The 11,344-nt window shown below is 43.8% G+C and overlaps 1 protein-coding gene across 2 annotated transcripts in view; it reads right to left on the bottom strand.

The window, feature by feature from the left end:
- Positions 1 to 1,475: 1,475 nt before the first annotated feature.
- slit1a (slit homolog 1a (Drosophila)) overlaps positions 1,476 to 11,344 on the bottom strand; it is a 76,574-nt gene continuing 66,705 nt past the window's right edge. For both annotated transcript variants that reach the window (XM_028423334.1, XM_028423335.1), the window contains 15 exons: positions 11,217 to 11,288; positions 11,031 to 11,102; positions 7,735 to 7,806; positions 6,566 to 6,729; positions 6,360 to 6,484; positions 6,101 to 6,198; positions 5,875 to 6,014; positions 5,631 to 5,724; positions 5,407 to 5,544; positions 5,094 to 5,322; positions 4,880 to 5,010; positions 4,648 to 4,802; positions 3,630 to 3,918; positions 3,055 to 3,266; positions 1,476 to 2,965 (listed from right to left, as the gene is read on the bottom strand). In XM_028423334.1, coding sequence (XP_028279135.1) covers positions 2,727 to 2,965; positions 3,055 to 3,266; positions 3,630 to 3,918; positions 4,648 to 4,802; positions 4,880 to 5,010; positions 5,094 to 5,322; positions 5,407 to 5,544; positions 5,631 to 5,724; positions 5,875 to 6,014; positions 6,101 to 6,198; positions 6,360 to 6,484; positions 6,566 to 6,729; positions 7,735 to 7,806; positions 11,031 to 11,102; positions 11,217 to 11,288 — 2,230 coding nt within the window. In that variant the 3' untranslated portion in view covers positions 1,476 to 2,726. The remainder of the gene's footprint in view (positions 2,966 to 3,054; positions 3,267 to 3,629; positions 3,919 to 4,647; positions 4,803 to 4,879; positions 5,011 to 5,093; positions 5,323 to 5,406; positions 5,545 to 5,630; positions 5,725 to 5,874; positions 6,015 to 6,100; positions 6,199 to 6,359; positions 6,485 to 6,565; positions 6,730 to 7,734; positions 7,807 to 11,030; positions 11,103 to 11,216; positions 11,289 to 11,344) is intronic.

Here is an 11,344-nt window from a genome sequence, read left to right as displayed (position 1 = left end):
CCATGTCCAGTGCAGAGGAAGGAAAAGAAAGTCACATTCGACTAAATGTGCACCTTTATGAGGCGCGCAGCCTATAAGTATAGTGACTGTTCATCAGTATCCTTTAGGAGATCTTCTTTAATGTTATAGTACACCACTGGGATCACATCAACAGCATGTAAAACAAAGTTAACATGGGTAGCAATATGAATAGAAGCTCTGTGATGTGACATTACCGAGCTGAGATCTGGAGATCTGCAACAATTTACACTATAAAGAGACTTTAAACATTTAGATCAGCAAAATGGATGAACACAGTCCCGATCTGGAGGAATCATCCTGATGGACTCATTCAACAGGATGTGATTTCTATATCTTACATTGGAAACTAAATAACAGCTAAAAGTTACCACTTCATGAATAAGCATAGGTCATATTTATCTATACACATTTATACATTCAGGTATGACTGTTCACTGTAATTGGCACCATTTCTTCTTTTTTTTGTGTGTGTGTATATGGAGAACCAGTCAGAACTGACAGACATTGAAAATGTCCAGACCTTTATCCGTTATTATCTGTCAGTAGTAGGTATGTAATGCTTCACACAGTTGCCTGTTCAAAGAGCTCTATCATTGTCCACTGAGGCAACTTCATTCTGGTTCTTCTGGCTTGACAGCAGCTTATGATCAGTTGAGCTTGACTACTGTTCAACTTAAAAAAAAAAATACGTTGTATGGCAAATTTAAATGATAGCACAGCACTTCAACAAAAATGAAACAATCAGCAGCCTTTAATTGTGGTGTGGTAATTACAGGGTACATTTGAGTGGAGGGCGTTATCTCTTAATCTCAGCTCTCTCCTGCCCCTGCAGCAAATGAGGAATGTCTGAGCCAGAAAGGAGGGAAACACTGTTGTAACTCACTTTTTGAGTGATGATACAAACAACGTACAGATTTTTATTCTATTTTAATAATTATTTTACCTTTTTTATCTTTTTTTTGTTGTTAAATATTTGAATGCAGGCAACAATAATGGCCTTTACTTTCTACAAGAAACTGCCTTTAGATAAAATAAATAAGAACAAGCACAGACTCTCATGAATTAGATGTAATATTCACATGGAAGACAACATATACAATATTAAACATATTTCTAGACGAATACTGCCTCCTATACAACAAGGCCAACCAGCTGCTGCATTTCTTTTGGCCAATTTACGTAATTAATTAATTAATTATCTCGTTGGAACAAGTGACATCAACAAATAAAAACACCTATGTAACCAAATGAATGGCTCTCCACCAGTCTCAAAACTTCCACAAACAGACTTACTCTTTAACATAGAAAAATACTATACCAAAATGAAATTGTGTGTGTATATCTATCTATCTATCTATATATGTATGTATATATATATATATAGATATATATACACACACATATACATATATTAGAATCTGTTAGGCATTTCTATATAAAGGGCTGTAGGGGGAGCATAGGGACAGCTAAAGGAGTTAGGTTACATCATGAGCCAGAAAAATATCAATAACAAAAAAATAACAAAAATAAATCAATATGACAGATTAGATGGAACAAAACAAAAATCAGAAGATGATTCTTTTGTTTTGTAATAACATTTATAAGGATATGGAGAAGATCTACATTTTTGTTGCCAAACGCCGCACATGCAACAGTTTGCACAAGTTTAATACTGCAGGCATCAGGAGGAGCAGGCCTAATCGGCCTCCTGCTCAAAGGGGGGGGGGGATTTATGCAAATCATCCTAACCCTGACGCAATGCATGCTGGGGGCTGATGACCGCTGAGCACTGCCAGCGCCGGACTGGTTTTCTGTACGAAGAGAACGGAATGGTGGAACCACACAGGCCCTCTGAAGGCCGTGTGTTTGCCATGCATGTGATCATGTACTTCAGAGGTGTATGACTGTTGTTTTCAGTGCTGCTCCTCAGTGCAGTCCAAGTTTGTGGAGTTGTGGTAACTCACAGCAAACGAATGTGACCACCTAGACTTGAAGCCACGACATCTGCACTGGATTATGTGCCACTCTAACCCTAAGTTTTTCCTCTCTTCCTGTTTGCTTCTACATGTGCATGTGTGGATGGATGACTACACCAAACCAGCAACAAATCTAAAGCAACCCAAACCATATCCGGCCCAGTCCAGGTAACCCAGCCAAGCTCAACTTAAGATAGCTTTGCCAAGTCAAACGGTCCAGCTCTCGTCTTCTTTCTCTTGTTTTTGTCATTCTCTTCTGCCATTCTTTTCCAGGCTGGACCCATCTGTCCTCCCTGCCTCCACAAAGTAGTGATGGTAGATGGTGGCTGTCAGAGGCCTCACAGATAGATGGGGGATTCACACTGGGTAATTTGGAGGGATGCCTCACTCTGAACACGACACATTTGAAATCTCTGGACCCCTTGGAGCAATGCTGCAGATGTGATGGTTTTGTCGCTGTTGTTGTCACTTCTACATTGTTGCACATGATGTTTGTTTCTCTGTGTTACTGTAGGTCACACACCCTTGGAAGGGGAAGAAATGTCCTATTTTACAAACATTGTTGTCCATAATATATAGATAGAGGTTTTATATATACTCTTAATAATCTCTCTCTCTCTTTCTTTCCCTCCCTCGCTTTGCTCCAGTCTTCTCCCTTTCTTCCTTTCTTCCTCTCTTTCTTTCCATCTTCTGCTCTGTGGCAGTGGCAGTAAATGAAAGTGAATGATGCTACATGCAGCCCACGCAGCCACACTTGATGGTCTTTTCCACTTCCTCGCTGAAGGAGGTTCCATCACTGCATTCAAAGGTATATTTCCGGCGTTTCATTCTCTGGCTGGCACAGCAGGCACCTGTGTCACAAACCCCAGTGCAATCCACCCATGAAACCATACGTGTTGTCTGGCAGATAGCGTATCCTCGCTGTACTTGGTAGAAATCTCGCACAGGTTCCCCTCGGCACTCAGACTCTGAAAACACAAAACAAAACACCGAATGAGATTATTATATTTGTCCAATCACGTCACTGTTTCAAGTTTTTCCATACATTTAAACCTACCTGCATCACAAAGCTCCCCAGTGTAGCCGCTTTCACAGTGACAGTAAGCGTCTCCTGTATCTGAGATCTGGCAGCGGCCATGCTTGCAGGACAGCCGACGGCAGGGGTTAAACAGCTCCCCTTGTTGGTTACACAGGGCGCCGCGGTAACCCTCTGCACACTCACAGCGATACGATTGAGTGTCCAGTGGAATGCACTTTCCATGGACACACCTTATAGGACACAATAAATGAAAGAAGTAAGTCAAGTTTACATTTGTCACGAAAAAGCAGAAAGTCATAAAGTGGTACTTTATTTGGCATATGTCTATTTATAAGTCTATGAATTGAGGTGATGGTAAAATGAAGTGTTTTATGATTGATTTATACAAGCCAAGAGACAGGAAAGATAGAAGCAGGCAGCCTGTAACTTGTGCAGGATTGATCTGCTTTTGGCAAAGTGGAATAATAGTTTGTATTTCTGTGAAGATGAGGTTAATTAAATTAGCTCCTTAGCTAGTGACTGACTCCACATTGAGACTACTGAATTAAGGCACCTATCTGTCACTAAACTGGTAAGAACTACATAAAACATACTTGCTGCCCTGGCAGGGGTTGGTAGCAGGTTGGTCACAGTGTGACCCGCTCCAGCCTGGCTGGCAGTGGCACACTGGTCCCTGGACCCCATCAGGCTGGCAGATGCCATGTACACAGTAGATCTTTTTGCAGGGCTCGCAGCCCGGTACCACGCCAGGCTTCATCTGGGTCTTGGTGAAGTCCTGGAGCTCGTTATTGATGTAGAGGTTCTGAATACAGCCATGGAAACTGGAACTGTTCTGGATTTGCCAGAGACGGAAAGCACCTGAGGGTACATCCACCGGCATGCCTGGAGGAGACAGGAAGGATGTGTTTATATGTGTGAAGACGTGCAGACTGGGGCACAAACAAACAGCTAACAAAGGGCAGATATGAGAGTAATGGAGAAGGCCATTTTCAAAGATGTGTGTCCAATGGTGTAAACACAGCATAAGACACATCATCCTTGAAACAGAGGACAGCAGATGGTATGGGGGAAACAGTACAGCACAACACAGTACCACAGAAGAAAAACAATCCTAAACAAACTGTCATGTCAAATATATAAACACATTACAAATAAAGATGCAACATGCAGAATGAATAATCCATGCAAATGGAACCCAAATCTGAAGACTGCATCTGCTAGTTCTTATTATTGATCACTAGAGGGCGTAGTTTACACACAGTAAACCAAGCCCTGCAAGTGGTGCATTGTACTTTTTGTTATAAATTATTATCTGACACATTTATGAGCCAATTGTTCATTAGATATGTGGCACAATCAGACATCTTTACATTTTACTGCATTGTATGTTTAACTGCTGCCTCTAGCAAACACAGTCATGACTGAAGGTGGGTGATGGTGGAGGTGGAGGACAGGGGTGGAGGTATAGGATGGGTCAGGTGGGTGCATGGTTTAGGGAAGGGATTGGTTGCGGTGGTGACAAAGCGAGGGGGGAGGGGTGGTGATTGACAGTAGTGTAGTAGTTAAGAGTGCCTGCAGAGGAGGGAGGTGTGTTCTGGAGAGGGCCCCTACCCCCCACGTATAGCGGCGCCTCCCCGTTGAGGGGCCGCGCCGCCCCAAAGCTGTCCATTGTGGTAGGGAGGCCCCCGTCAATGGACAGGTTAACCATCTGGTCAAAGGTCACCAGCTCCACAGTGTGGAACTGACCATCGTTGATAGTCTCAGTGCTACAAAAGAAAAAACGCATAATACAGTGATTAGAGTGAGTAGATACATGTTAATTAGCTTGTATCTGATGCCTTACCTGTAAATGGCGTGCCCTGGCTGGCTACCGGGGTCATAGCTGACCTTCACGTGACCTTGGTAGAGCTCTACTGCAATATGATCATTATCTCCATTGTACAGTAGGATACCATTGTCCTCAGCTGTTGACACCTAAACAGACAAATCACATTTGCATTATTCAGGTTAAGAAAGGGAACATCAATGCTCTGAAGTGAAATTATGATGGTGAATACCTGCAGGGTGATGTTAGCCTGAGGCCAGTTCTTCAAGTCAGAGAGCAACAGGTACGAGTCTCTATCAACAAAGTTGACGCTGACCAGCTTCTCACAGCGTGGCCCCCCAAACTCTGGAGGACACTGGCAGATGGCACGACCTCCCCGCTCCAAACAGGGGGCATTGTTCTGGCAGTCAGCCAGCTCACACAGGGACAGGGTAGACGGAGGAACCTCACACAGCTGACCACTAGAGAGACAGAAAGAGTGGTTTTCTGAGTGAAACAGAGGAAACTAAACTCTCATAGTAAAGGTAAGTTCATCCCCCTCTCACCTGTATCCATCAGAACAGATGCAGGAATATCCATTGAGCTCATCCACACACTGAGCTCCGTTCTGACAGCGATGCTCCTTGCAGTCATTATAGTCTATGCTGCAGTCATCACCAACATAACCAGGAGAGCACACACACCTGCAATACAAAAACACAACACTGAAATCAGTCTGAACACAGACCAGTCATGTGACTCTCAGCCTTGTCTGGCAGTAAACACTTACTTGGGCCCATTGGACGTGATGAGGCAGGTAGACTGATGTTGGCAGGGGCTCCGTCCAGGGGCGCACACATCTTCCATTTCTTCGCACATTTCTCCTACAGGAAAAAAATGACATTTAAAAAAGAAATTAATTGACAACAAATAGCAAGAAGCATCCGGCAAAAACAGAAAAAAACATTATTGTAATTATGTCAAGCACTATTTGCTCAATGGTTGATGAGTCAAACTGTGCTGTGTGAACTGACCTGTGTAGTAGGGGGGACAAAAACAAGTGTAGTTGTTGACACCATCCATGCAGGTCGCTCCGTTTTCACAGTCATTGTCTTCACAGTCGTCAATGTTTGTTTGGCAAGTGGGGCCTTCAAAGCCCAGTGGACACAGGCAACTATAAAAACCACACACACACATTGTAGCAAGGTTCTGATGAACAGAAGAAGATTCATTCCTTATTCCAAAGCTCTCCTTCCTCACCTGTATTCTCCCTCATCATCCTCATTGACTTGGCATGTTCCTCCGTTGGCACATGGGTTACTCACACAGGCATTCAAAGCGGCCTCACAGTTCTTTCCCTGAGACAGAGACGTACATACGGAGATGTAATGTTCATTGTTTGCCTGTGGTATACTGTAGTACAGCAGATATTGAATCATTGACAAAGTCAGCTTCAGTTCAAATCCCACTGCAAAAGCAGGGAGTGGAACGTCTCAAAGCTTCATTGCATAGTTCTAACCTTGAATCCTGGAGGACAGCTGCACCTGTAGATCTCCACCGGGTCGCTGTGACAGATACCTTGGTTCAGACAAGGACTCGACAAACAAGGGTTACACTTGGCCAGCACTGCAGTGTCTACATCGCCTGTGGAAATGCCGCACTTGTTAGATTCAATTGTGGGTAAATACAAGTACAGCTTACATTAGTTCTGACACAACAATTCACCTGAACATTCAAATTTCTTAGCAGGTGTGGTAAGCAGCAGTTTGCCATCCATGCCCTGTGGGCCTGCACAGCGAGCAATGCCAGGCTCCTTGTATCCGGTCTTCACCCAGTCAGACAGCCAGCGCAGGCGACAGTCACAGTACAGTGGGTTGGCACCAATTGCCCTGATTTAGCAGAGAAAATAAACAGATTTGGTGAAGTAGAAAGCATGTCATCCTGTCGAAATTCATGACTGGCAGAATCACTGTAGTACCCTCTATCACCAGCAGGTGTCTCTACATCCTTATATAAAACTGTCCCAAACATAAGTTTATGTACAAATAAATCACTGCTTCTCCAAGAATAAAACTGTTAAAAGTTTAATGCTCAATGGCACTTTGTGGCATACACCATCAAGAGAAGGGCTTCTCAATTATAGGCAAAGGTGCAAACAGAACACACTCTTAACCACTTCTGTCATGGTGGCTATGAATCAATGCTGCTCTGTCCTCCTGCTGGATGTACAAACACTCCTGAATCGATGCTGTTCCATTACGATGGAACACAGGCTCATCTTTCAGGCCGGGCCAATAGCTGACACCTGACATCTGCTAACATGAAAGCCACTTGACTATGACTGGATCAATGGCTGCCCTCCATCCCTCCCTTCAGCCCAATTTCAGACGGCCTTGACTCTGCTCCACTCTCCACAAAATGTCTTTGTTTGGTTCCCTTCTTCCTCTCCAGCTCTGACACTGATAGGTCTATTGATCAGTGACTGTCAAGAGGATGATGTGAATATCTCAGCTAGATGGAAGAGGGCACACTGCAAAGGCACTTTTTTTGCAGGCGTCCTGCGAGCCACACTTACAAAATTACAGACATAAACAAACATTAAAGTCCACAGACCGTGGAGAATCTGTGTGTGTGCTAGTGAATGTGTGTGTTTCAGAGATGTCACAGGGAGAGGAGACAGTGGAGGAGTCTGTGTGTTGCTTTAACCACAGAACTGTGGCTGATTAAGGGAGGGCTTGGCTCGTGTGGAGTCAACCAAAGAGGACAACAGACAGGCCACTGTGAGCCCAGCTCTGACCAGACGCCCTCTGTGCCTTAAAAGTCGGGGTGTTCACAAACTTTAGTGTAACTACAGACGGTATCACATCGACTGCTACACTTGCGTCACTACTTACAAATGTGAGAGTGAGGTCACGTCATTGAAGATGCCATCAGGAAGCTCTGAGATTTCATTGCCATGGAGAGACCTTAGAAGGAAAGAGAAATACATATTTATATCTCAGGAAAATACTCTTACAAGATATTAGTAGAGCTGAAACTATTAGATGGCTGATGGATTCATTTTTTGATGTGTCAATTTGCTGCTTCCCTTCTGTCATCCTAGAAACAAAAATAACCATTTACATAACAACAAAAAACAGAAATAAGAAATATTGCAATATATTGCAGTCTTGTGTTGGCGTTCTAAATCAGTAGTGGGTGGTTTGTATTTCTGGTGGAGCCTTCTGCAGCTGGCAAAGATATGAGGCTCTGTAAGTCTGGAAAAGGCTGGTGTCAAGTTTCTCTGTGCGTCTGGCTGGCAGGGCCAACAGGGGTCCAGAGCGAGGGGGGTAACAGAGCTGTAGAGCGTACAGTGGCAGTAAATAAAATGTGTGCTGATAGGTGCAGGTACATTTATATACATATGCATTATTACTATGTGTGCTCATACACTATGGCTGTACTTCCAATTTATTGTTGTTGTTGTTAGACTATATGTAAGGGGGACAAGCCTACATGACTTAATGGCTAGATGATTGATGGCTGCCGTAATCCTCCAGCTCATTACCACCTCAGCTGACCGCAAGCTAATGTTACCACTGCTCAGCCGGCCGTAACAATACATGACATGTCGACCGTGTATGCTAGAAGGGAGAGGTCTGAGCAATTAGCTCAACTTCCTTTGATGTTCAGCCTATCAATAAAGTGAGACTTACTACAGGGAAAATATACATACAATGTAACCTGTCTGAGACAACACAATAATTGGCTTGTGTACCTTGGAGAATGCTTATTAGTGCAGAGTGAGTAGGTAGGCTTGTGGTATTCAGAGGATACAGAGGGCAAGAAGCCAGCAGCAGCAGTGTGCCAGCCAGGCAGAGATCTCATGGGGAAAAGGAGCCAGGGAGTCTCCAGGAGGAAACCTGATCTGCTCCCCTGCTAACATTCTCTCTGTGTCTTTCTGCTTTTCTTTTCTACAGCTGTACATCATAATGTCAGTCCATATCGCTAAAGTCAACTTATCTTAAGCTTGGCACACATCTCAGAACTAAATTCACAAAATGATGACTGTGCAACTGAACTCAAACTTTGTCCATCTCAACCAGCGATAAATGTGTCCTTACTTTCCTGTTTTAGCTATTTACTCACAATAGTTTGATTTGTTGCAGGTTTTCTTTTATATTTCTTTATCAAACGTTCTCATATCACTTTCTTCTGTCACAGGTTGCCACTCAAACCCTTGCGGGCCACACCCTGGCGCTGTCTCAGCTCACTCACCTCACACCTAATACCCAGCAGGCCAATTAGCAGCTTATTAATCTGTAGCTCAAACCACAACCATCATACACACACATATGTGTACGTTTACACCACAGCACTTACAATCACACCACATCCATGCCAGGCTCAGACCTCTAGTCTGTTTGAAGAACTGAGCGTTAATGATTCTTCTCCTCTTTACTGCTGTGTAAAGCCAAAGGTGCAGCTTTATAAAGGCTTTTGAGTGTGTCCCGTCTTTGGCATCTCATTGCGGTTTCAATGAAGCTTCTAACTTTGAACTTTGAACCCTCTGCACAGTCTTAAAGTTGAAACGATTAAATGGAGCTCATTGTCGCTTCAGATTTGCTGCACCCCCCCACCGCCATGCTCAGCAGAGGAAAAAAAACACCATGGCACCAATTGACATTTAATAGGAGGCTTATGATTGATCACACCAGCAGTAAAGACATCAAAGTTTTCTGTTTCATTTGGACTCCTGTCTGACTTGAGACAATAAGGTAGTCCAGACAGTCTGTGCATATGTGTGTGTGTGTGTGTGTGTTTGTGCTTGAACATAGTTCTGCCTGGATGGTGTGTGTGGGTGTGTGTGGGTGTGTGTGTGGTGGGGGGGGCGGGTGGCAATGGGGGAGGGCCTCACATGGCGTCTAACACACTCGCACAGGGAATATTTTAGAAGTGAAGGTGGCGTGAGTGAGTAAGAGCAGGAATAACGGACGCAGCTTCATTAGAGATCAAAGAAACGTGCCTGGGCTAGCATGGCGGCATCAGCTAATGATGGCCAAGCTTCACTCTCATTCCACACTAAAAGGGCCCTTACGCTTTGTGTCTCGTAATGATCGGGGGTTTAGTCGAATCCCGCTGTAAAAAAAAAAAAGAGGCTTTGTTGAAGCTTTGTTGTCAGTAATAAAAAGTGTGCCTGCTATGAACACACACGGAAGGCTGATACTCCCACACACACTGACGGGCACCAAGCCAGCAGATGACAAACAAGCATACTATGCATGCAGGCATCCATGCACATATAGATACACAGATACTGTAATCTTATAAGGAGCGATGCTGGGTCTGGTCTCAGTTTCCCTTTTGCAGAACTAAACTGTACATATGAGTTAGAGTGCAAGGCATCCAGCTGCTGTATGTTTGGATGCAGTTCCACGGATTGGTTTAATTTCGTCATCTATCTGTCGAACGCATTTACATTCTACATCTCAGTTATTAAGCAGACCAATTCATCCACAGGGAGCCCATGGTCACACGGAGTGCAAAATCAAAGACTTTGTAACTTCATGAAAAGCCTAGAGGCAGACTCAAAACCATTACGGTTAGCGGGGCAAACATTCTCCAGTAATCAGTGTCACAGTGATTTTGTACAGTCTGTTGTGGGGGCGCATGTTTGGCCATGATGGCGAGTCAATGATGAGCTCGGGGCGCTTAGAGGTGAACAAGTAGACTGGGCAGATGTCTACAGAGGAGGTGTGGTTGAGAGAAGGAGCTGGAATAACACTGCTGCTGCCCACCACAGCTGCCATTTAAACACAGAAAAATAGGTCGGGCTTTGTGTGTGTGTGTGTGTGTGAATTCATAAGCTGTCATAACTGTTTATGACTGTGTTTCAGTCCTCTGGAGTCAATCAAAGATTCTCAGCATCTGCTGCACCATCTCTGTAGTCAGTGCAAGCTGTAAAAATATCCTCCATAATAACTCATTTATCCTGAAAGTGAGTCCTCTTCTGTTTTAGAACTCTTCTTTAAAAAATGACTTCAAATGTTTCTGAAGTTGCTGTTTTCAGCAGCAAAGAAACGTTTCAAACAATAGATCTGCATGAGAAAAAAGTGAAACACTCACCTACCACTGGCTATGTTATGTTTCAAAAATAGAATTGAGAAAGGCTCAAGAACATCATAAGATAAATTACTTAAAAAAAACTCACAGCAATCGGAGTGAGTGCAGACCACTGAAGGCCATTTTGGGAATACAGCGCAGGGAGTTGTAGCTCAGGATTCTGCAATGTAAAAATAATTACATATGTAAAGATTCAGATGTTTCCATCCCACTGTCAGCACTAGAATGAAATATTAGCTCTTTGACCTGACAGCTGAGGCCAGTCACGACTTACAGAGTGGTAAGTTGGCTCATGTTTGCAAAGGATGAGTTGGTTAGAGAGTTGATCTTGTTGTTGCTCAGGTCTCTGAAAAGAAAATTGGGTTTACTATTTTGATCTGTTCACAGTGTGACATTAAAAAG

This window comes from Parambassis ranga, chromosome 15 (genome assembly GCF_900634625.1).
Source record: "Parambassis ranga chromosome 15, fParRan2.1, whole genome shotgun sequence".
In the NCBI taxonomy this organism is placed as follows: Eukaryota; Metazoa; Chordata; class Actinopteri; family Ambassidae; genus Parambassis; species Parambassis ranga.
This window is presented reverse-complemented; position numbering and strand designations above follow the sequence as displayed.